At 40.8% G+C, this 26,163-nt stretch overlaps 1 protein-coding gene and 1 long non-coding RNA gene across 5 annotated transcripts in view; both read right to left on the bottom strand.

The window, feature by feature from the left end:
- Nucleotides 1-26,163, bottom strand: part of OSBPL1A (oxysterol binding protein like 1A) — an 80,131-nt gene extending 53,968 nt beyond the window's left edge. For 2 of the 4 annotated variants that reach the window (XM_017738272.1, XM_008636807.2), the window contains exons 1-14: nucleotides 26,108-26,163; nucleotides 25,834-25,998; nucleotides 20,411-20,533; nucleotides 13,032-13,117; nucleotides 11,060-11,134; nucleotides 10,189-10,300; nucleotides 8,984-9,069; nucleotides 5,685-5,829; nucleotides 4,882-4,949; nucleotides 4,757-4,801; nucleotides 3,260-3,333; nucleotides 3,111-3,174; nucleotides 2,083-2,184; nucleotides 503-625 (exon numbers count right to left, since the gene is read on the bottom strand). In XM_017738272.1, coding sequence (XP_017593761.1) covers nucleotides 503-625; nucleotides 2,083-2,184; nucleotides 3,111-3,174; nucleotides 3,260-3,333; nucleotides 4,757-4,801; nucleotides 4,882-4,949; nucleotides 5,685-5,829; nucleotides 8,984-9,069; nucleotides 10,189-10,300; nucleotides 11,060-11,134; nucleotides 13,032-13,117; nucleotides 20,411-20,531 — 1,101 coding nt within the window. In that variant the 5' untranslated portion in view covers nucleotides 20,532-20,533; nucleotides 25,834-25,998; nucleotides 26,108-26,163. Of the gene's footprint in view, nucleotides 1-502; nucleotides 626-2,082; nucleotides 2,185-3,110; nucleotides 3,175-3,259; nucleotides 3,334-4,756; nucleotides 4,802-4,881; nucleotides 4,950-5,684; nucleotides 5,830-8,983; nucleotides 9,070-10,188; nucleotides 10,301-11,059; nucleotides 11,135-13,031; nucleotides 13,118-17,502; nucleotides 17,744-20,410; nucleotides 20,534-25,833 lie in introns of those variants that run through there. The other 2 variants (XM_017738273.1, XM_017738271.1) reach the window with 2 other exon arrangements.
- LOC108447657 lies at nucleotides 15,412-17,495 on the bottom strand. Its single transcript, XR_001863325.1, has 2 exons — nucleotides 15,641-17,495; nucleotides 15,412-15,534 (listed from the first exon to the last, which is right to left on the bottom strand). It is a non-coding gene; the product is annotated as an uncharacterized LOC108447657 (long non-coding RNA).

Here is a 26,163-nt window from a genome sequence, read left to right as displayed (position 1 = left end):
CAAAAAGCAAGAATCACAGGCTGAATGCTAGAATTGCCAAAGATTACTCATTTCCATTGCAGGTATGAGCAGTCACTGTACAATGCATCTAATGTGATCTGAGGTGATAAAAGCTCGTTTCTAAAACACTTCATTGGCTGTTCTATAGAGGCAGAGCTCGATGTGGGTTAGCTTTGGTGACACTGAGACCGGAGGATAACAAGTACAGTACGCAAGGCTCCCTCTCCTGGCTGAAACTCTCAGCTCAAGCAGCTTTCTATCTTACAGCAATGCTGGCGAAAGCGACATCACAGCCCTGTAGCTATGATAAACATGCCATTTTAGCCACACAGTCTGAGCAGGAATACACAACAGCAAGCAGTGCAAACACACAAGCAGCATTGATACATCCCTGGGAGGAATCATCACTTTTAGTCAAAGGGATACTGAAGTATTTCAACACAAAACAATACTAATCTGCAACTGCTCAGACACATGAGCCAAGCAAGTATTCAGTACATACTTTCAGAGTGTCCTGAAGCTCTGTAACAGATACTGCATCATCATCATCATCACTGCTCAGCTGTTCCTGTGCACAGTAATGAGTGCTATATGCAGAGTGGTCTTCTATTGCTTCCAGCCAACTCTGGAAAGGAAAAAACAGAGTTAATAAACATTTCAAAGGTCATCTGCAAAACACAGTATCATGTATGCAGAACAACAAAGTTTTCTCTTGATAGGAATAAGCAGTCATTAGTAAAATGAGACATCTCAATAGGCAAGATATAGATTGTTAGAAAATGTAACATGTATTGCAGATTAAATACTCTGTGGGCAGAGCACGACAGATTTAACTTATTAACCCTTAAGCACAAATGTAACCCACTCCTCAGTCTATCCAAGGTCACATAAAAAACCCTCTCATTAATTAAAAGACTGTAGCGAATATATTTTGCATCTCTGGGTTTCTGCTCAGACAGCAAGGTCCCTGTGACAGTCTGCCTTCTTATGCATGAAAAACTGCACAAAACCTCAAGTACTGTCATCATTAAGAGGCAGATCCTTTTCCTGTTCATTGGATCACAGAGTGGCTAAGGGTGGCAGGGACCTCTGAAGATCATCCAGTCCAACCCCTCTACTCAAGAAGGTCCACCTAGAGCTGGTTGGCCAGGACATCCAGATGGCTTTTGAAAATCTTCTAGGATGGAGATTCCACAACTGCTCTGGGCACCCTGTGCCAGTGCATGGTCACCCTCACATTTTTTTCTTACGTCTAGAGAGAAATCCCTGTGCTTCAGCTTGTGCCCATTGCCTCTGGTCCTGTTACCAGGCACCACTGGAAAGAGCCTTGCCCTGTCCCTTTTTGCACTTCTCCTCAGCCATTTATATATGCAGCCAAGTTTCCCTGAGCCTCCCCTTCTCCAGACTGAGCAGTCACAGTTCCCTCAGCTTTTCCTAATAAAAGTGATGCTCTGATCCCTCCAATCACCTTAATGGCCCTTCGTTAGGTTCTCTTTAGTATGTTCGTATCTCTCTTGCTGTGAGAAGCCCAGAACTGGACACAGCACTCCTGCTGCCTCCAACTCCCCCAACTCCATCTCTAGTTAGTACACCTGTAGAAGTACAACAGTGAATATACTACAAATAGCTCTAAAAACCAGACTTCTCTTGTTTCAGACCCACCTTTTAAGAAAATATAATTTATTAGGTCATCTGGGAATATGGTTAAGAGTAGAATGTACCATTAAAGATTCTTTTGTTTGGAATAATGATCTATGAAAGTGCAAAAGAAGGAGGTTGAAATAGAAATTTACCACATGGAGAAGTTAATGAAAAACAGGAAGTTAGATAACAGGGCATCATAGAGGCACAGAGCTGGAAAATAAGCACTTATTCTAAAGAAGAGATAATTCAACGGGTCCATTTTTTGCTGTCTAATCTATAACCCTGCTAAAAGATTTAATATCTGCACTTATGCTACCAAGTCCTGATGATCAAGGTATGAAACATGCTGCTAATAATGCATCCATAGCAAGTAGTATGCAAATTATTCATTACAGAAGTTACTGTATTTTAATGCCTTCGATAAAGGGTCATTATTACCTCTCTAGTTTGAGAAGGAAGGCTATTTTTAGGAATCTTGAAACGATGAACAGTGTCATCAAAACATCTGACAGAAAAGAAGCAACGGTCTGTAGATTTTATCTAGAGCAACGTGGAGAAAACACAAAATTAGTATAATGAATCAGAAAAAAAAATGAAGAGTAAGCTAAGCAAAAAATTACGCTTAACTCAGAAGTTTTTGCCTCAGTCTTGATCCAAGTAATTGTAATTTACAAAAACCTTGGTCAGAACAGTTTTCCAAAGTGTGTCATTACATCATGAATAGTAATATAGAGGTTCTTTATGTCTAAATATTTTATTTGTATTTATTTGCACCCCTTGATTCAGACAAAACCTCAGCAATGGTTCAAGATCACCAATATTAAGGAATTTGTAGATACTGAAAAGCAAGAGTCACTTTTCCATACAATATGGGTATACATATATAAGTGCAATTTAACAGAATTTGTGGTGCCAAGCTAGGATGGCACAGTTATAGAAATGTCAAAATTATCCTAAATGCATTTTCCTTAAACACTTCATCTTCCTGTGCATTATGACACCTGGCCTTTTTTTCCTCTGTTTACCCCTTCCAAAATGGATTCCCACAAGAATAATGGAAATTAGCGAAGTTTTCCAAAAGTCACCTTCAAAATTGACTAGTCCTTCAGCTGAGATCAGCTTAAGTTATGCAATCAGTCACAAGCAGCCAGGGACAGCTAAGGAGGAACTGGAGCTTTGGCTATTCCAGATCACATGTTTCAAACTGACCCGGTCTGCTTTCAGGATGCCTTGTGTGTCTAAATCTTCAAGACTTTAGAAAGCAGTGAGGGAGCTTTACAGCCACTTTACATAAAAGAATACTTTGCTTGACAAGAACAAGCATTTCTTTCAACAGCACAAGCTTTCTCCCTATTTTATAACAAAGATCAGGTTACCAATCCAGCGGAAGTTTTCATTAACCAGCAATGGAATACAATGGAACATAAAAAACCAGCTCAGTAGTTACAACACACTTCACTTCCTACCGTGCAGACAGCTTGTGTTAGATGCTTGCATCCCTGACGATGATCATTATTCACTGCATCAGCTCTTTGAAAGAAGAAGAGATTTAGTAAAGGGAAGACAGGATTTATTTAAATCACTTTTCAGAAATTTAAACACAGAAATAACTTACTGTCTCCGATACCAGGAAAGGACTCCATGTTCCAGAACTATCCAGTAGAGTCTCCAACCAAAAAATCGTGAGCTCTAAGAATTTAAAGCGAGAGAGGGGAGGAATAAAAAAAGCCAGGTATACATTTAGTGCAGACAGCTCAGTGTGCAGCTGCAGTGTGAGCTGCAGATTGAGCTCTGGGTGGTAGGAGCCTGCGGTGAGAGACCATGAACTGGCACTGACCCTCTGCTTAACCAAGGGCACAGCGACTTGTGGTGTCAAGAGCCGAGGACTCAGCATTTTTCCTCTCACAAACTCAGACTGCAGGGGCAGAAAAACCCAGGGGTTCCTTTGTTTGGGTCCCTCCTCAGAGGCACCAGCTCAAGATGCTATTTTGTTATTGCACCATGATTAAAGTAAGGATCCAGACATCTGAGACTCAGCTATGGGAAACCAAGGGTCAACCTTGTCTGACTGAGTGTGATGAGTTTAGGGAGCCAAGCTGGGCACCCTTCAACTCACTGGAGCCATCAACTGCAAAGGGGCTTTGGTTCCAGCAGTTAAAAGTCTCTGGTGGAAGAAGTGTGATGGACAGAGTGACTCCTGCATGGTCAGGCAGAGAAGCTTCCTTAACACTTAAAACTAGTAAACATTACAAAAACCTTTTAGGTTCTGCATATCCTGATGATCACAGCAACCTGAGAATATTTTACAATTGCAGCACTACTCTTGTTTTTGGAACCACCTGAAGATAAAAGTTGAGCCTGCTACTCAGTAAGAACTGAAATATTAAAATGTTCCATTTTTTTAATATTACAGGAATTGTTGGTCACCACTCAATTCTATTTTATAAAATCAAACGAGAAACAAAACATGTTGAGATATCCAACTAAAACATTTTATCTTTCTCAAGCTCTAGTACACAGTTCTCGTTTAAGAACAGTTCCTTTTATTACAATTGTGATATAGGAAAATTTACACTGAAGAAAACTTTGGAGATTTCATTAAGCAACATAATAAAGCATTCACATAGACTTTCTTTTAAGAAGGGAAAATAGAGTCACTTGAGCAACACAGAAAAACAACTTTTTAACTCTTTGAATGCCACCTTCACATTAAGTTTTAAAATTTTCTGAAGATGATGGCAAAATATTAGTCACAGTTTCTTAAAGACAATATATCAGTCATAGATTATCAAAGTAATCTATCAAGGAAAGAAAAAACAATATGCATTTTGCCCACGACACAGACAAGGAAAAAAGCCTTATCACAGTGAAGCTTTGCCACAAAAATTACCAAGAAATAGAGATTTTAGGGACTGAGGCTAAGATCAGGGTGCCATGAATCTAGTAGCCACTCCACCCAGCCAGCCCATCTATATATATTAGACTAAATCAAGCCATTTAGCAAATATATTATAGAAAAATGCCTTAATTCATCAGTTATAACTGAAATATAGAAAAAGGACATACTGACATATAGCTTACAAGCTATTTTAGAAAGGGAAATAAGACATACCTTCCATAGGAGACCTTCATATCGTCTCAGAGGTTTGTTGATAACCTGCACAGAAGTTAAAGCTCATATAGTAATAGCTTCAACTAGACAGCCTTGGCATTTTAAATTGATACAAAAGTTCCTACCTTTCCAGTTTTACCTGCCAGTATCAGTTTCATTTCTGCACCCTGGGCTAGATCAAGGGGTGTCTGATCTGTTTAGTAACAAGACAAGGCATGAAAATTTGACACAAATAAACTTAGATGTACTTAAAAATAATTTGACACTCTTTACTCATCAGTCTGGCCTCCAAGCATCTACAATTACTTGGAACTGGGGAACATAAACTCCCAGGAGCAGAAGATTAAAAAGCGTTTTGAACTTTAAGGCCCTGAACTGCCTGTCAGAGTTCTACTAACTACAGAGCCCTTTGCCCTTACTGAGTTAAGTTTGTTTTTAGCTTTCAGCTATAAAAAACATTTTAGAACATTCACAAATACCAAGACACAGGCATCTTTAAGCAGAGGACAAGAACACAGTTTGCATAACATTTGCGTCAAGTTTTCGTCCTTTTGGTTTCATCAGAAGCCTTCTTCTGAGGAGTCACTTTCTCTGGGCCACATTTTCAATCTTGTGTTTTGTTGTTATCTGTGTTCAGTGTTTAGCATCAAGAAAACAAAAGCCAGGCACATTTCATTGTTAAGAAAGTAATTAAATTTTCTAGAAATGGCTAAGTTTGGAAAATAAAAGCACATACAATAAGTATTTTGCTACAGTTCTTCAGCCTCCTGCAATTAGTCACTGTTGGCCTTCCTTTATTAGTGATACAAAGCCTGTAAAGCACCATAAGACTTTCCCTGATCACTCCACAGTAAGTAACATAGCTTACAGAAGACACTGAATTTGTGTCTCCACTTAACATTTAATACGTTTTTCTTTTGATACTCACCATTTTTGTTTCGTATTTTAGGATCTGCTCCATTTTTCAGAAGTTTCAATGCACAGTGCTTATGAGCACGGTATGCTGCACAGTGCAATGGTGTGTTCCCCATCTGATCAGTACAGTTGATATCAGGTGGTTTGTGCTTGTTTAACTGGAAAAAAACAAAGTTCTGCTTACTTATCAATCTTCCCCCATCCCAGACGCCATATTCTCTCTTCTAAAAATTAGTTGTTCCTAACTAGGATGCTTCAGTGTAGATCTGGCAACAAAGAGGGCATTTAACAAGTGTTACGACAAGGGCAAGGACTGCAACAATCAAACAAGACATTGAGCTAGAGCAAGGAACTTCTGTGTTTTGCTTGCTATACTCCTTCCACCCCTGCTGCACAATATGGACACATTTTTCCTGCTCAACTGCATGGTGCCAGGGAAAGTTGCCCAGTATAGCAGTTCAGTCATTTATACACCAGAATGGCCCTGCCCAGTTCTACTACCAAAAACCTACTGTTCTTCATAGAAGACTGCCAGGCACAGTGCAGAAGTTAACACAGGCCAGTGCTAAATGCAGAAAAAGATTGTGCAGCCACCAGTTTCAGAGAGTAAGAACTCTGTACTGAAGGGTGGCAGACCTGCCAGTCTCAGTGACAGATATCCTAGGCCATTTAGAGCTCCTTGAATAGGCAATCTGTAACACAAACAGCTTTGCTGCATTCTGAAGTCTAACTATTAAGGTAAGAGCAGCTATGTAACCAAGGGAAAAAAAGCCCCAACCCAAACTGAGTTTTACTTGCACACAATATAAATGTTTTGAGAAACTGACCTCATCAAAGAGAAGGGTCATTAAGCATGACACTGCTAACTACCCCAAAAGACCACTACACTTCTGCTCAAATATGTGGCTACTGGATGTGTACATAGGGGTTGGACTGCACGAGCTGTAGAGGTCCCTTCCAGCCCAAACCATTTCATGCAATATCAGCTACTTAAACTCACAAGCCAAAAGGGAGTGCCTTAATAGAAAGGCTAAATTACTGATAAGCAGCCTTAGGAGACCAGAGTCACAAGTGCGTGACAACAACTTTAGAGAAACTCATTTTAAGTATTCTTGTTAGCCATATGCTACCTTTGAAAAATTACTCCATAATAACAGAATTCCCATGGCCACAATCTAAGTTAACATCAACAGCAACCACATTATATATGCTTCAGAAATAGTTCTATAAAGGATGAACTAGTGTTCTATAAAGGAACAACTACTGTTGTTTACAGATCAACTGAGAAGAGAACAAAAGTCAAAAAGAGGGAGCTTGTGGAAGTATAACCTCATTAACACGGCAGTCAAATGCTTGCATTCCTGAGGACTCCTTAGCTTTAGATCTTTCCAACCAGCTGTTTTACATTTACTTTGTCTCCTGACTTCTTGCCTCCATACCTTTTAAGCCACATGCCTGTGCTTTCAGCAGCTTATGCCATTTTACAAGGGAATACTTGGAAGAAAGTTTCATGCATCAACTCATTGTGATAAAAATCTCTCCAGTCACTTCAGGAACCGTACAGTACATTTTTTGAGAACTCACAGGAAGAACACACTGGCTTTGCCTCAAGTAGACTAAAGAGCCTGGGTTAAGATTCAGCTGCTGAAGATCTAACTTCTAGTAAATAACATGTTCTGGTGTTAGGTGTCACAGTAAAAGTAAATGTAAACAGCTAGTGTTTTATGAGCATAATAGTCTGCTAAAAAAAATGTACAGTAGGAGCAGAAAGGCCTGAACAGGCAAAGGAGGCAAAGTATGAGGAATTTTGGAGCTAAAGGGCAGTTCTGAAGAGCTACACAAATGATTGACAGAGGTATTAAGGGTGGGAAAGTCAAAGAGATTTACACCATAGAGCTGCAAGTGTATTCCAAGGAACACCTGGTAAGAATTGACTTAAAAACTGACTCAGGGTCAAAAATGTGATAAGTACTTTGAAAAGGTTTAGGAGTCAACATACAGCTGTCCTCACATGTACAGAGCTCAAAGATACCAAATATAAAAAAATCACTTAGAAATTAAAACGTTCGCAGGGAGAGTTACATGCTCACGCGTAGTTACATGCCACATGAGAGAAAGCAGAGTCTTTAATGACAGATTTCTATAAGGAGTCACCTTTTTTCTGATTTTTTTTGTCACATCAGCTTAAGGGTTAGTCAGCAGACGTGTAACAAGTGTTAAAATGATCAGAATCAAGGACAGATAACTCATATCAGTGTATTAATTACAATTAGTACAATTGTGCAGTGTATTAATGCACTATTCTTCCACATCTTAAGGGCTGTGTACAGTTCTAGTTCTGTCTCCATTTCGAAGAGGACAGCGCAAAAACTCAAAATAAGAATTACAAGAATGACCAAAGATTTAACAAGAGTTTCCTTGCAAGGAGTTAGAAAGACAAGGGATCTTTGGACTACAAGAAAAAAATTTAGAGGGGCGAAGTAAATTCTGAAGAGGTGTTCACTCTGGCTTCCAGGCAGAAAAATAAACAACATCAAGTATCTCAATATACAAATGTCACATTTGTGAATTTTGATGCCTGAAAAGGTATTACTAAAGGTGCTAAAGTAGGTAGAAAATGTTCCATACTGCATGTCTTCCTTCAAAGGACACTCTTCAGGGCTCCCAAAAGCTTGAGTTCAAGCACTGGGACTCTGCTTCAAAACCCAACTGGATTTCATCCTGAGCAATCTGCTCTAGTTCATTCTGCTCTGCAAACAGGATCTGGACTAGATCATGTCCAGAAGCACTCTCCAGTCTTTCTGTGATCTGCTTCTCCCACAGCCTTACTATGGCACCACATTGTTCATCTGGGATTACTATGAGTGTGCGCACGCACAGAGTTTTCAATTTCTGCCCAGCATGAAACAGTGTTGTGCAGACAACTGTCCATTAAAACCTACAACAGATGCTAATGACAAAGGGCTTACTTTCAAGAATAAAGACAGGCCACACTGTGGTGAAAACCTAGGCACCCATTCCACAATAACCTAATAAGCTTATCTCAGCAGACCATGAACCTTTACACTGCTGTTTGCAGCTAACTAGCTAATTCTTTCTAAAGGATTTAAAACCATGAAAGAAGTTGAAAACCATTGGTTTTGCAACCTCCAACAAAGAGGTTGGAAAATCCTTGAAGGTTCAGCACCTTACCAATATAAAATGGTGCACAGCACTAATATTTCAATGTCACAGCCCTTTGAAATGCAAGGCACAATGTCATATTTTGTTACATCGGCATTACAGCTTGAATCACTTGACTTGAATTCTTACCAAGGCAGTCAGTTTTCCTGTTTCCCCCTCTCTTGCTGCTCCTAAGAGAAGTTCTTCCAGCTTCCTTTCTTGTGTCCTTTCCACGGCTATTAAAAACAATAAATAAAAGTAAGATCAGTCTCAGTAAAGTATGTATAAAGTACAGCATTCAAAAAACTATAGCAAAACAAGCCTAGCAAAGCAAGAGCTTCCAGTATTATTTATTTGGGACAGGTATTAATAGAATATTTACTCAGAAAAGTCTGTGTCAGAGCAAAAATATGTTCAAAGCACATAAAATTTGACAAGATGTGCAAGTTTTTATAAACATACATATTATTTTTCCAACAATTAACATATATTATTTTTCCAACACTTAAAACCAAGACCACTCCCTGCAGAAGGGAAAATGGGAACTATGCAATACCCGCAGATCTTCCCTATGTTTTTTTCAGCTTCTCTTCTACTCTTCTTGTCATCTTACAAAAATTTTATTCTTCTCTAATGATTCAGCAGATGAGCAGTGGAAATGAGTTATCTGTGCATTTGCATGTAGAATCAGAAGAGAGATCACTTCTCATATGCAGTCTGGGGTAGTGGACACAGTGTTCCAGCAGTATTTAAGAGTATCACATAGTAATACCAGGAAGCAACACAGTTTTTGAACTCTCCAAAACCATAATCAGTGAATTAGGTTAGTATTTGGACACAATCTGCCTCACCTCTGACACGTGTGAGGCCATGGAGGAAACAAGGGGAAGGGTTTCTATTTTTTATGCCTTTTGACACGTCTAAGACTGCAATAGCAAGTCCTAAACCTGATCCATAACTGGGTCACCTTCTCAAACTCTTCAGAATTTTGCTCTCTTAATGACTCAGTTGACACAAAGTCACTTACTGTTCTTGACTTGAGTTTTGTCTCTTCCAGTGAGCCAATGCTTTGACTACTCATGTACCAAAGCTGTAGCAAGGACTATCCCAGCTGGACTGAAATAGTTACCTGAATAATGCTATTTGTATTCATGATACTTAACTCCCAAGTCACACAAAAACACCACATATCAGTACTGCAGACAAGAACCAAAAACTATGACTTTTTTTCTTTCTAATAACCAAATTTAAATAGAAAATTCAACTGAGCTTCTGTAACTTGCAAGAAAAAAAGCAGCTTTTAGAATGCACACGTTAAAAAAAACACAAAACAGACTATGACCTATTAAAGATACCTTCCAACATATTCCTTATGTCTTTGTCATGAGTAACTTCTTTTGCAGTCTCTCCACTCCCATTAACAATAGAAGCATCAGCATTATGCTGCAAGAGTAACATCACCACCTCCTGAAAAACAATTTGAAAAACACTGCTTAACTGCCTGTGCAACTGCAAGGCCACAATCAGGCTTCCCAGCTATGGGCATCCTGTAAGATGAGCTTTGTAACCAACGGCTTCTCACCACTGCTGGTTTCTTATGAAAACAGGAAGGGATGTTTTAGAGAGATTGAAGAGCGAGACCGACTGCAACCTTTCTGTCCTATCAGTCAGGCTGAAGGAACCAACAGGAGTTACAGATGAACAGACTGACCTCAAAAGCTGATGTACCTGGTGTGAATGCTTAATTTAATAGAAAAAATAGTGTAATTGGCTCTTTTGACGAGACAGTAAGTAGCCACTCCTTCTGAAGGGCCAAAATGTTATCCATAGAGGTAGTACTAGTTTTGGAACGATGGTGGCATGTGGGAAAAAAATCAAACTAGTGTCACATTACAAAGGCCTATAAAAAAAGCTCTTTAGTTCTAATTAACTATGAAGAAACAGCACTTCCAGACACCAAATGGGCCTGTGTGTCCTAATTTAAGAGATTTCTTTCCTCTCCAGAAGCTACTAAGATTAAAACAATGTGGTTTCTCTCTGTGGTTTTTTTTTTAGACAGAGTTATACAAGCTAGGCAATGTGCCTAATCCTTCTGAACACACTGTACCAAAACAGACAATAAGTCATTTTTAGACACTGTAAAAACATCTTTTGGAAGTGATCTTATTGCTAGCACTTTCTTAATAATTCTATGAGTGAGGCCCAAAAAAAGCCAGTGTACTTTACCTTACGCCCTGTGAAAGCTGCACGATGGAGTGGAGTGTCCCCCATGTCATTCAGCACATTCACATCTGCACCAGCCTAAACAGCAAGACCAAAAGACATCTGAATGTCCTTCCAACAAGAACTACACAGCTATTCCCTCTGACTGGGGGGAAGGGGAGAGAGGACACTAATGTAGGCCTCGTGGCAAAGCAGATCAAAACTGTAATGCAGTTATCTTGGAAACAAAGATAAAATACTTATTTAAGATTCATAGCCGACATTCTCTAAATTGCTTCAAAGAGGAAAAGGCCCTGCATTTTTTCCAGGCATCTCTCACACTTTGAAGAAAAGGGTATATGGAAAATAAGTTTAATACAAGGGGTGGGGGCTGTTGTTGTCTTGGTTTTTGTTTGGCTTGGGTTGTTTGGGGTTCTGTAAGTCTTTGCGCTGAATCTCCCTTCATCACACACTTTCTCCATCCTATACCTTTTACCTGAAAGGAAGAGTGTTTGCCACACTGCAGAGGCACTGTTCCAAGAAACCAAGGAATCCTATCCTCCTTTCATTAAGCATTTCTTCTACACCACTCTACCTAACCTCTCAAAGGGTGAAAAAGAGGGCAGGGCATACTAAACTTCATCACATATTTTTAGATCATGGGATTTAGCCAGGTCATTGCTGCCTGCCTAAAGTTAACTGATGAACCTGACTAGATCCAGAGCTCTGTACCTGGTAATGCCTCCTTCACTTGCTCTTTGAGCACAAAATCTAGGCACAAGTACATAGACACACTTATACATGCCTAGCTTTCAGAAGTGCACGGTCTCACTTATTTCTCACCCTAGTCTTTAAATAATACCCTTTCAAGAACCCTATCAAAGGAACACAAAGTACAAAGTTTCATATACTCCTCCAACTCTTGACGTTGGATGCTTGATAAATGCATTAAGTGATAAAACTTTACCTTTTGCTTTAAGTAGCCCGCTTGAATTGAAAATGGCATTATTTACTGAGCAAGTGTGTAGGCTAGAGAAGAATTTCTCAAAGAAATCTCAAACTTGTTTCCTCCTTTAAAGTCTGGATTATGGCTGGCAGCTTTTATTCTTAATGAAATTCAAGTTTAGATTAGCTTTGCACTTGAGGCTGTTTATCACACCCCTGCCATCTACAGCAAAATCTTTCAAATATTAAAGAGGGTCTAATATAATTAAGGTTGGTTGAAACTACCCTGAGAGCAAAAAAAAAAAAAAAATTCAGTCAGAAGCCACATAATCACTGCATTTGCAGTTGTTATGCAAATACAAACACATCAGTTTTGATAACAGAAGTCCATTGTTTCAAAATTCATCACACAGATCATTATTTCAAAGACATTAGAAAGAAATAATGAGTCAAACTGTTAGCCTGTGCCTGAAAGAAACACATACAAGCTACTTTGCACAAAATTCTGTCCATACTTCTATACACAACATGGAATTAGATAATGCAGTTTTTCTGCATTTGAGACACTTCACCCTTTTCTAAAGCTCCGTGACTGAAATTGCCTAAACTGAAGTGCTTTATGTACTACAGTAAACTAATCAAACGGTTGAAGTAATTGCATGTCTAGTATCACACGCTGGCTTACTATACACAGATACCCACTAAGCTTCAAAAAACCTGAACTTTCACAAGTGCATACTATATATTACATGTCCTCAGTTCCTACACACAGGTAGTTACTCTCCAAGAGAAAACCAGTTAAGTATCAATAATTGTAAAAACTACTCAGAGTAAGGGCTGTATGCTACTGTATATCCTTCCACTGTCACTATTTTGGGTCCTTCTAAACCAGGCCTATCTTAATGTCACAACAGTCAGTTATCTCTGTTACGTGTAGATAAACTGTAGGAGTGGCTCTGCCTCTCTGCAAAGCCTCCTTCCTTCTATCACAAAAACCTGAATAAACACCAACTGCTTCTAGCCTTACACACAGAGGAAAATATAAATATACCTTCAGCAAATCCTCTACCACAACAGCATGTCCAAAGTAGCAAGCAAGGTGAAGAGGTGTCCAACCCATATTAGATTTACTTCTGCCTAAAAGACAAAACAGGTAAATTAAGTTTTGGTCACACAGCACAAAAGAGATGTTGTCATGTGCTTGGAGGTTGTCATGGATTACCATTCTTCACAGTAGCAGAGGAGCAAGGAAGCTGGACACATCAACACTATTAATATTATTTAAATTACTAAATCAGGAGGCAGTTTGAGAATGCTGGATTCAAATTTTAAAAAACAAACAAACACATACAAAAAACCCCTCAAAAAACCGAAAAACCCAAACAAAAAGCCCCCCAACTTTCTGAAAGGCCAAAGTCATGTAGCCTGACTGGGAATAAAACTTTTATCTGCATGTAACACCTTTCAACACTAGCAAGAGGCTTCAGTTACTTTCATTCTTCATTCACTATGAAAATGGCACATGCAAGTACATTTTTCTCTTGTTTATCAAAAAAACTCTGGTTTACACAATTTTATTTTCTTCACACAAATGAAAGGTAAGACAACCCATCCTTCAAATAAAGTATCCAAAATAAAACAGGTGGAATGACCTAATGTTGAGGCTTTTTGTTATCAGTTTTTTTGTTGTCTTGTGCTTTACTTGGTTTTAATAAAGACAGCCTAAGTCATGAGCTTTGAAATCTTTATGTGCAGTAGAATTCATGTATCATCTACAGCTCTAAGTTGCAGTGACAAATCACAGACAGGAAGCAGGCACAAGAAAATATGATTTATGCTTTAAAGAGCATTTAAAACATGACCTGGAGGACTGGCTGTATGAAATTCAACAACTCTCCTATAACCACTTTTTTAAAAGCAAGATATTAAAGCATTAGAGATTACTAAGGTTAACAACTCACTTTACTTTCCAACTGCAACACTCAACTGTATTAAGCAAAGGCAACTTGTGCTTTGTTTTTACTAAGCAACAGACCCACAGCATTACAGTGTCAGCTGAAAGCTATCATTTTGTACTTGGAAGAAAAATGAAAATAAGGCAGTAGAAATTGTTTTGAAATTACTGCCACCACTAAGTTTTCCCCTGTCATACAACCTCAGGTACTGAGGCATGGAACATGCACAACATAAGTTTGCCCTGAGGAAACAAGCCACAAGCACAAAGAAAACAAACTGTTCATCTTGAAAGTTCATCATCTTTTCTGCTCTCATATTAAAAATTAACATTAGAATGCGGTTCAGAGCTGAAATATTTTCCCATTTCTTATAACTGTTTCCAGCTAACATTCCTGCCCTTTATTGACAATTTCTTTTGTAATTTGATTATCTTTCTTCTCAACTCCTGTTGTTTCCAACCCCAGATTTACATCTCTCCCTCACTACAATCTGGCCTAAAACAGAGCTCCTACTCTCTGGCACTGATAGGCTAAAGTATGACAGAAGATAAAGTTAGTGTGGATCACTAACTCTGGGGCTATTTATGTTGGATAACAAACTAAAGGAACATCACTCATGCCTCAGTCCAGTAGGGAATAAGATTCATTCAAAGAATACAAAAGAGATCTGAGTTGCACTGAATTCATATAATTAGCCCAGAACAGTCATTAGTTAACAGCACTGACCAGATGGTGTTGCTGCCAAGGAATCCAGTCATGAAAAAAAATAACCAGGAACCTGTCCAGATTTGGAGTTCTTACTGAATAAAGTAAGAACAGACCCTTGTTCTGCATCCACTCAGAATGTTTGCATTTCTGATGTTAGCTGACCATTTATTTCTCAAGCTTTTGAGGTGTTACTTCTCTTCAAGTGACCACAAGTGTTTACACCTTTTTTATTATTATTTTAAATCATGACACCATTATGCAGGGGAGAATGAAAGGATAGGAAAGGAGAAAAAATGGAATTCCATTAAAAACAAAATTCCTCTCTCCCTTACACCCAGCTCTTTGCTTTAATGTCAGTTAACTCTAGTCTCAAGTGTCACCATTTGTTTAGAGAATGGAGACAAGGTAGGCAGTCATTTTCCAGCCGTGGGCTGCTTGGCCACTGTGCAGTCATTCAAATGTGTATTTTGCCATAACACGCTACTGACTGTTAACTTTACCTTCCAGATTTTTTACTTTGCAAATTCCTAGATATGCTATTTTCTTGTATTTAATGAGAATGAGCCAACAATAGATGGCCTTAGAAAACATGATTATTTTGGATGAAACCTGGGTTTGTTACTGTTTTAATGCAGATACCCTCTTTCCAAAGCAGTGAACTGAGGAACCTGAAAAGAGAAGTTCAGATAATTTGGCTGGATTTTCCTCAAGCAAATCCTGCTTATCTGTGAGCACCGACAGGGTAGAATACAGTCACAACAGAGCAAGTGCAGGAAGCCTGAATTTATTTTCTCTTCCTTCACTTTGGCTGAAATTGTGATGTTTAGGATCACTGTTGCCAGACTTGATTTATGAGTATACAGCACACCCAGCCTCAGATACAGCTCCACTCTGAAAAGACAAGGAGAAGATGTCAAAGATAGGCTTTGTCACCCAGGCGCATTAACTTGTCAGACCTACAGCTACCAAGGCACACCCTGCAGGAAGTTTACACTACCTCCAGTACAGCCTTCCACCTGCTCCAGAAGCACTTTATTCCAAGCCACGTGGCATTGCCATATCAGATGCAAATCCTGAAGCAACTGCTACAGCTCTGAAGACATTCCTCATACCCTGACTTTCTAGGGACATCTATTATCCAAGGTAATGACAGAAGCACAAGAAGCTGTCAGGAAGAGAAGGAAGATTGAGGGCTGCAAAAAGACAGTCTACAGTGTGTACTTTAGTTAATCATCAGGTTGTTATGTGATTACTATCTGGTAGTACCCAACAGATCATAACTTGCAGCAAAACAGTACTGCTGTCAGAAAGCCGGGGTGTACAACCCGGTGCGCCGTGACCTTCCGAGAGAGCGTCCTGCAAGGAACAGCTCTTCCAGGGCGATGGCAGGCCTCCCTGGGCAGCAGGGGATTTCAGCAAGTGTAGTGATTTCTCACCTACAAGTGATTCCAGCTCTTGTGATTCAGCTCTTTGTGAAATCACCCAAGGCCAACTCAGGGATAGAGAGACAGGAGCCTTGTATGGCAATTCCACAGAGGTAGCTTTTATGGTCCAGCAACCCCTGTGAAGGGGAGGCCAGGGACAAGGCTCCCTGCCGAGGGGCAGAAACAAGGAGCTTTTTATGGGAAAGGCAGGGGGTGGGGTAGAAACCAACCAGCCAACTGGGTACAGGCTATTACCATATAGAAACAAGGCATGCTGGCGGGGGCTCACTACATCACCATGACCCAGAGGAAGGTTGCTTATCTCTGGGGAAAGTCTTTTTGCCCTCAAGCCTTTCTCCTCTAAGGAAGTGCAGAGGGCTCTTGTGCCGAGGGCTCTTGTGCCAAGGGCTCACAGCCCTACGCAACTCCCCCTTCTTTTTTTAACCAAGAACACCTCCCCAACGGCCTTTTTAAAGCAGCGTAAAAAACATGAGAACATAAGCCATACAGTAAGAATTACAATGAAAATCTACAAAGCACCCTTAACTAAAAAAAGTGCCCACCCTTGGAGTCCCCATTGTCCAAGAAAGTTGTTGACACTGTGATTTTTTCTTCTGTCTTGATTTGGTGGACTTGATCTTTTAGCAGCTAGATGTTCTGTGAGATGGAGTCACTACATGAGGTTAAATCGAAACAGCACATGCCTTCAAAAATCTTGACAGCCATGTCCATGGGCTAGGAGCAGGAAGTCGATGGCTGCCTGGTTTTGCAGTGTCGTGTGTTTGGTGGTTTCTTCATCTCGGAGGAGGTTGCTAAGGGCAGCAGATGCTGCACTGGCCTGCTTGCTAAGGCAGCACCCCAGGTGATTTAGCTCACCAAGGGCTTTAGCAGCGGCTACCCAAGGTTGAAGCAGGGAGACTGCTACCCTTTTTCCTTTACTCCAATCAATAACTTGAGAATCACAATTTTTGTCATATTCCATATACGATCATTTTTAGCATGCCAGTCTGTGTGCCGAATTATTCTTTAAACCTTGGAGTATCGTAACGTTTGGGGTGAGGGTAATAAGCTGGCCAAGGCTACAAGGACCCCCTTGAAGGCATGAGGGGATCCTGGCCCATGCCCTGTCTCCACAAATAAGAAACACTCCCCAGGGCAACCCTTTGGGATGGAGTGAGGATGAAGAAAGTGTATGACTGGTGTAATTGCACCAATTTGGAGGATTATAAACTTTGTTATTTGGTGATACACTTTTTATGGGTAGACCTAATAAGGTCAAGATGGTTAAAATGTTGCTCAGATAGTTTATAATGAAATTGCACACAGTAAGGAGCTTTGGAGGACCCCAATAAGTCCAATTCCTGGGGTTCCTTTGGTGCCTGTGGAAGAATCTTGGTCCACTCATCCCAAATGTCTACCGGACTGGGTTTCTTACCTGTATATGGGTATTCATGTGCTGCTAGAGGAATGCCTACCAAGCATGTCGACAATGGGCTGTCTAGGTTGCCTAAGGACAGGCACAAGTTATCTTGTTTTAATGTCCTTGCTAGGGCCACCCAGATATTACGGCTGGGCTGTGGGACAACCAAGCTGAAGGCCTGTGGCGTTGTGAGGAGCGTCCAGGCAGCAGTGAGGGCAGCACCAAGGTAGATAGGTCTCATCTTTGGACAGGGATGGGGCTTCTGATAGGGAATATAAACGAAAATTTGTTAGCTTTGAGGTGAAGGGGAAGGGTTGTCTTCACTTTTTCTCCCTCCTCCCTTTCCAAGACAGAGGAGCTTGGCTGGTGAGGAGACAGAATGGCAGGGGTAGTTACACAGCAGATACTGTTTGGCCTGAATTTTTCTTAGACTGTTTCCAATGGAATACTCTATGGGAGCAGAGTGAAACAAGTCAGCCTCTGAAAAGAGACTGCAGCAGAACAGAGATTTAACTCTGAAGTTTCACACAACTAGAGCAGTTCCCCCAGAAAACACTAACTAGACTTCTGTGTCCTCTAACACTTAGAAGAATTGAAACTTCAAAAGCAGAGATTTCACTGTAAACAAAATCCGTATTTGGAACTAGTTTAGGTTAAATACAATATCATGAGCACATTCCTTCTAGCTTCCTAGAGCCCCCATTAGCAAGCAAGTATTAACTAGCTGGTATGTATTGTTAAACTAGAAAAAACAGCTAAGCACTATTTTTCACTTCATTACCTGAGTCTCTTCTATGCTGCAGACCTTCTGACCAGAGACCCATTTGCTTGATATAACAGATGGCAGATTATGCCATTTCATTATGCTTTTTTGACTTCAGATTATGTGCAAGAACACATCAGAGACACTTTGAAATCTCTTCTAAGCACAAGAGACTTCAAGAATTTATTTATGGGCACCGTTGCATGAATCTTAAGGTAATTTTATTCCAACTGTTTAGGCACTATGCATCCTGAATATTTACCAAGGACATACTTCTAAAGGTGGAGGACTTCAGCTTCATCAAGGTATGTTTGGTTGCCCTTTAAATTATGAACTAGCTCCACAAAGATGAAGTAGCAAGAGCTTTCGTTTCACAACTTGTTTTTCTGAGGCGAGTACATTAACCATTGAAAAAACAAAACACAGCTGAGTAGTGAAACAAAAGGATAAGTAAGCTCATGATTAAGAATGAGACTTGGGAAAGGGATAGAGCTTGTTCAGATAACAGGAATCCCTGCCCTTTAGGGCAAGGGTTTCCCTTCTTTTACAGCTGAGAGGAAGCACAGTTGCTCTCCCCCTCTGTAGCCCTTTTTTCTCAATGCTGCTTATCAGTTAAATGCCAAACAACAGAATATCAGCCTGGGGAGAAAAAATGGGATACACATACACTTTTTGGAAGCAACTAGAAACACAATTGTGTAAATAAAGAGAAATATAATGTTGGGGAAGATGAAACAGGAAAGCCTTGGAAATATGATTGCCTGACAAAAGATTTTGGGAACATGAAAACTACAGGCAACATCGAAATGAAAGCCACTTTTGAAATACCAAGTCTTAGTTACTGAACAACTAGAAAACAATGGTATGGCCGACTGAAGTAATCCCCCCTTGATAGAACAATACCCTCTGCTTGCAAGCAGGTCCAAGGGTCAGAGCAGACCCTACTAGCTCAGCAGAAGGGGTCCAAAGAGTAGTTTTTAGAAGTTAAGATGTAACACTCTATGGTAATATAAGAACTCTTATAGGCTGTATGTAAATGCTATAGGATTTGTATCTTGTATTAGATTGGTTAGTGACAATTAGAATATTCAGTACAGAAGATGATTTATTGTATTGTAACCAGGACTTCAGACACTTCTCTTCTCACTTCCTTCCTCTCTTCCACTTCTGCTCTTACTTCCACTCTTGCTCTTACACCCTCTCTCTCTCTCTCTCACCCGTTCACTCTCTTGCTCTCTTGGGCCTGCTCAGAGCTGAGTCTACCAGCTCTGAGCAGTGCCCCAATACCCACGCCCTTTACAATAAACCGACTGTGTCCCAAGACCTGCCTATAGAGATCTCTCGTCTCCATCCGTTACCGTCTACGTCCGGCCGTCCCGACTGGACCCCAGAACCCCAGAAACCTACATATAAAACTGCTAAAATAATAAAGAAGTAAGGTAGTCTGCAATTGCTAGCAAGCTTGCAAATCCAGTACCAGTTTTAAGTTTTAATGCACAGCAAGCAAGTTGCTGAGCCACAACTATGTTAGCTACACATGAGCAAAACTTCAGTGTTGGACAAAGACCCAGACACAGATGAAGACCAGTTTTAGTTTCTTCTCCCAAGTAACCCAGTATTCTGCTAATAGTAAAAAAATATACATTTGTCCCAAACATTTTTGCCAGTGGCAAGAAATGTAGCACTTCTACTGTGTGATAACAAAACACAGGACTAAAAAAAATATAAAAATAAAACTAACTCACACTGAGCAGAACACAAATGACTGACCTGATCTAATCCTCTCTGCAGCCCTGCTGCAGGCTATTTACCTCCCTAAACCATCCCCGGGCACTACAGTCTGTTTTGTTTAGTATTCTAAAGCTTCCAAGTTGGCATAAGCACAAACACAGGCAAAAAGAGGTACTGATTCCTTGTCTTGTTGACACTTCTAGTGTCTGTGAATTACATTGAGGTTTTCTGTATGCTGCAACTACCCATACTCTTATTATCTCTCCCCTATGCAAGTATGTCCTCAAGTCATAGCGTAAAAGCTGTTTAAGTGGGTTTTTTATTACTCTACTGAGCACTCCAAAGAAAGCAAGATTATACTATCACTATCAGTTTCACTACATGTGACTTCAACAGCGAGATTACAAACATTTGAGGAAGGCTACTAACCTTTACAGTTGATATCAAAGCTTATTTCTCCTTTGTCCAAGGTATCCAACAGCCGTTTAACTTCTTCAGCATTTCCATTTCTAGCATCATGGAGAAGCTGCTGTTCTGCTTCTGTAGTCATCTCTAATAAAAGATACGAAAGAACAGATTTTGCAATCTCTTATACTGCTGTAAGTTACTGCTTAAAATTACATCACTTTTCCCTGTTATTTAATACTAACCCTGTTATGAGAAAGATAACTATTCTCTCTGTGGAACACATTTAATGCGCAAGCTGTTGCAACAGTCCAGCACTCAGGCTACTAAGAAGCATTAAAATTCCTCATACAAAGCAGTTAAATAACCAAATACCCATGTTTTCTTGCTTCTCTGTTTTCTAGATTCTAAGAGTGGCCTGGGAGCTGAAGATCTATGCCACAAACAAGGCAAGCTTTGCTACAAGCATAACCAGTAAGCATTTGCTTTTTCGTTACAAGGCTTTCACCCTTATCCCTCAAGGTTTCCAAAGACAACAGGAAAGGAAAAGAAAGGTAATTTACGTACATCCATTAGCCCAAATATTACTTAAGAATTAATTGACAGGTATTTTGGCTGCTGACCGTGGGGAACAGAATGTCTTTGCATGAAGGTGTCAGATAACCATCAGTGATTAGTACTATCATCTCTTGAGCCTGAGTACCTGACGCCCTGCAACCTCGACTTGAAGGGTAATCAGGGACTCAGACAACTTTGTAGATTTGACCTAATCTTTAAGAAACACAAATAATACAATATAAGGAAGTTAACACACAATTGTAAAAGATCACTAATTAATTCTAATCCTACCATTGCTCTTGAACTACAAAGGAAAAAATGGTATTTATGTCTTTCAAAGAAGGGAGAAAACAAAACCTTTTGACATAACTATGTTACAGATCCCTACTAGACTGGGAGCATTAGACCTTTAGGCAAGCAATACTGGTACCTACCAGGTCTGTTGATGAATACTGTTACTAAGTGATATCTTAACCAATTTTTTTCCCACACTGAAATCACAATCTGAAGTTAGTTTGCCTTTTTTTTTTTTTAAATGCTATTACAACAACTACCAATTGTATGAAGTTTAACAAGCGCAAGTGCTGGACTCTGCATCTGGGACAGGGCAACCCGGGACGTGTGTATAGACTGGGGAATGAGATGCTGGAGAGTAGCAGCGCAGAAAGGGACCTGGGGGTCCTGCTCAATGGCAAGTTGAACATGAGTCAGCAGTGCCCTGGCAGCCAGGAAGGCCAAGCGTGTCCTGGGGGGCATCAGGCACAGCATCACCAGCCGGGCAAGGGAGGAGATTGTCCCACTCTGCTCTGCACTGGGGCGGCCTCACCTCCAGTGCTGTGTGCAGTTTTGGGCACCACAATATAAAAAAGACATTAAGATAATACAGGATGTCCAAAGGAGGGCAATGAAGATGATGAAATATCTGGAGGGGAAGCTTTATGAAGGAAGGCTGAGGTCATTTGGTTTGTTCAGCCTGGAGAAGAGAAGACTGCTGGGAGAAGTCATTGCAGCCTTCTACATCTCATGGGGGAAAGCGGAGGGGCAGGTATTCCTCACTCTTGTGACCAGTGACAGGACTTGAGGAAAAAGCATGAAGCTGAGTCAGGGGAGGTTCAGGTTGGGTATCATGAAAGGGTTTTTCACCCAGAGGGTGGTTGAGCACTGAACAGGCTCCCCAAAGAAGCAGACAGCACCAAACCTGAGAGAATTCAAGAAGTGTTTAGACAATGCTCTCAGGCACATGGTGTGACTCTTGGGGCATCCTGCATAGTGCCAGGACCTGGACTCGATGATCCTGATGGGTCCCTTCTGACTCAGCTTATTCTATGGTTCAACTAGACCTAGATACAGCAATGCCCTATTTAAACACACTGCTTTTAAGATGTGCCAAGAAATTATTTTAAAAACAGCTTCAAAAGACTGTGCTCCTATAGACAATTTATTGCTGTTGATACAATAGGAAATAGGAAAACAAGAGGCTCTGTCCAAATTTAGTGTCTCCAGTTTAGTATGTTCACTAGATTTACCAGATCCTGCAGTCAGTTAATGATTACTGGCCTCACACAGTTAGCTTTCCTATACTAGCAGAGGTTTTGATTGGTCCCACAAACTGTTTACACTCTGCTGTTCTGGACAGGCAGCTTGATTGCACCATGCACACTCCCAGCTTAAATAGATGCAGGGAGCTCTTCGACTTTTCTTGCTGAGTGGCTTCGATAAGAAGCCACTCAGCAAGAAAAGAGACAGTGAGAACACTGGGTAAGGAACAAAAAGCCTCTAACAGATCCTGTAATATTCAAGACTGAGGCAGAAATCTAGAACAGGACAGACTGCCAAGGAGCTAACAATACAGCAAAGACAGGTTTCCCTACCTTTTCCTCAATCAGCAAAGGGGGAGAGAGAATCCATTTTCAAAGAATCTGACAAAGACTAAGCAAGCCCTTTCTAGCACATTTCAGAAGAACAGACTGGATCAGTCACCTGCAATCTACCACAGACAAAGGATACAAATGCCTTCTCCAGAAATGGTTAGTCAGCACTCTTGTTCATGCATGCTTTTCAGTTCTACCAGAAGATTAAACAAAACAGTACTAGTTCTTCTAGCAGTCCTTCAAGCCCTGAAGCTACTTTTTCCTTTAAAACATTTGTGGAGGCAACACAGCAGAGTTTATTGTTACTGGGGCAGGTATAGCTTTCCTCAGTGAATCAGATCTAGCAGTGTCTAGAGAATGATCAAAATCATGTATGTTAATGTATTATCAGCCTGTAATACTATCTCTGAAGCTGACTGACACAGTTTCAGTGGGACACAGAATGCAGCAGTGAGAACCACACAAACCAAAGCTAAGAGGACAGTTAGACCCATTTTTCTGGCTTAGCCATCATGGAGAGGGGGGAAAGAAAAAAAAAAGTTAAGCTCATCCTTCATTTTCACCCCTTCCCACACAGTATTGCTTTAGCCATCTCTCAGACAAGAAACACACTCCTATTATTACCCTGTATCACTTGTCAACATCCCACATACTTAGCAGGTACGAATAGCAGTGCACTTTCAACGCATTAAGGACCTGCTGTTTCCATTTGATATTGATGAGAAGGAAGAAAAGATTGCTTGGGAAAGAAACCAAGACGCTGATTCAAATAAACAACTCTTGTATGCAGCAAGGCCTGTTACGTACATGACCAGAATCTTAAACAGCTCAAGATATTCAGAAAGTTCAATCACTATATAAAATTACTTGCACAGTTTTTCTACCACCAAATACTCATAAGGTTAAAATCACTGATTTGTTTGTACTCTTACAGCAAACATTAGCAATAGAGTAACATGCATAGTAACATGGTCTGTCTGCTTCACTGGTTTAGTCCCCAAAGACCTTGCTGTTTAGCCCAAGCCTCCAATTTCAAATACACATTGTAAGCCTGAAGCATGCAATGATGCAGAAGAAGAATGACTGTCTGGCTATTAATCATAGTTAGACGGATCACTCACGTGAAAGCGTTTCTACAGTTGGGGCTGGAAAGCGAATCTGCATGCAGTTACCCATCAGACAAGTGGTAAAGAACGAAGTTTCAGCTAACGAGCTCAATGACATGCCTAAATGAAGCTGGCAGCAGTGAGGCTCTTAACAGAACCTTTTATACTCTTGTAAACACTGTTTTAAGCAACAGGATTTGCTCTCTAACAGAGATGAGAAACCACCAACACAAGTCTGAGTGACAAGTTTAGAGTATGGAAACAAATCAGTACACAGGCCCTTGCAAGCAGTGTGCACTTGCAGTGTACTTTGTACACCTATACTCCCATGCAGACAGGAGTTTATTTGGTCCCATGACCCACCATGAAGAGAGATCCAAAATCCCCATGATAGTTTTGAGGCACCAAGCCAGGCCATCATCACTGAGGGAGAAACTTAATTGTTTGGTTTGGAGTTACTAGCCTTAAGACACTACCAGCAGGTTAATCTATATGAATTGTGCTGCCTCTATGCCAATCTACTAGCCACTTAAGGGAAAACACATCTTTCAGTCAGTTGTGCTGCCATTATTAGCTTATTCCATTAATCAGCTGATACAGGTTAAATTGCCCTTCACAACCCCTGTTTATGCCTTGTGCCCTTGAAAGGCTTGCAGGGCAGTCTCCACAGTCACTGGTACATCATGACACAACACCACAAAACACTATTTAGCATCTCCTCTGCAGCTGAGATGTGACTGCAAGGCACTTCTGTTGAACTCATTAGGACTACCAGAGCAGTACTTGACTGCTAATTGAATCTTATCCTTTAAGAAGGTATAAAAAATAGCACTGAGATGCTCTGCTTTTATCTTCTTCTACGAGACCTATGCCAGAGTGATCCTGTCACACTATTACAGGGTCTGTCTTCACACAGCAGTTGTTTCCTACACAGAGAGCACAGGTTACCATTCTGCCTGCACACCTACTTAAGGGAGTTTTGCAGAATACTTCAAGACAAAATGCCACTTAACTACCGATATACAAACTACCAACTTTACCCCGCTGCTAGGATAAAGTCCAAGCAAAAAAAAGCTTCTTTTCTCAAAGTGATCTACAAAGATCTAAAGTGCCATCCCTGACTACAAGGCAGCACTCTTCATAAGACTCACCTGCTTTTGCTTTGATTTCTTCTCCTGATGAATCCTTCAGCCATGTACACAGCCCAGAACAATGACAATATACACTAATTAGAATGAGTGGGTTTCACTCATATACAGCTAGAAAAGTAGGAGAAGCAGTACTAGCACTAGCCAACTTAACATTAAGGCTCTGAGGCAGCAGCCACTGTTGCATAGGAAGCTTTCTCTCGTCATGACAAACAGTAAGGTTGGCAAAAAGCATAACATTGTCTAGTGTTTCAATAGATCTCCCTCTAGCAATGAAAATTAGATTCCTGTAGGAAAGGATGATACCCGCTCAGGAAGATTTTTTACGTGTCCCAGCACGCATGCACTATGATGTGATGCTTGCAAAGAAGGCAGACAAAACGCACCAAACCGCACAAACAGACAGAACCTGTCTACAAACCCACACAACACACTGTACTGGCAGGAGCTGCTCCAAGAAGAAAGAGTGGCTCACTAGAACCATGAGTGATGTTATCTAAAAGTAGTTGTTTCAGTCTTCGGGTAAAGGGTTGTAGAAGTTGGTCATGCTTCTATGACACAGTCTTCCTGTGAACGCAGCACCTCTCTAAAATCAATACACTGTTTGTTTAATAGCAATTAACACATCTATTCAATACCACTCCCAAGGAAACACTACTTAAACTAATCCTCGTTCTTGGCCATCTCCTGGCTGTTTTCCGCACGTATTTTAGTCCTGTTACATCAAAGACTTTTTTCCAGCACAGGCACTCCGAATAACTTACCCACAGCTCGTGCGAAATCTCACTCGGATCAGCAGACAGGCACAGTCCCAAGCAGTCAGAACTTCAGCAGAACGGCCTGGAACCGAGCGGCTCGTTCCGGTCCCGGTAATTAAACACTTTTTAAGGCGAGTCAGGCTCACGTGTCGCAGCAGCTGCGCTCCTTGCCTGCGGGGAAAGGTGCGCTCAGACCTGAGGGCACCGGCCAGCGCCGCGCCTGTTCCAGGGAGGGGAACAGCGGGAACAGGAGGAGGAGGAGGAAGGGGCACCCACGCACAGCAGCAAGCGACGACACCACTTCCCAAGGGCCAGAGACCACCCCGGCCCCCGCCT

Source organism: Corvus brachyrhynchos, unplaced genomic scaffold (assembly GCF_000691975.1).
Source record: "Corvus brachyrhynchos isolate BGI_N302 unplaced genomic scaffold, ASM69197v1 scaffold106, whole genome shotgun sequence".
NCBI classification, from domain to species: Eukaryota; Metazoa; Chordata; class Aves; order Passeriformes; family Corvidae; genus Corvus; species Corvus brachyrhynchos.
This window is presented reverse-complemented; position numbering and strand designations above follow the sequence as displayed.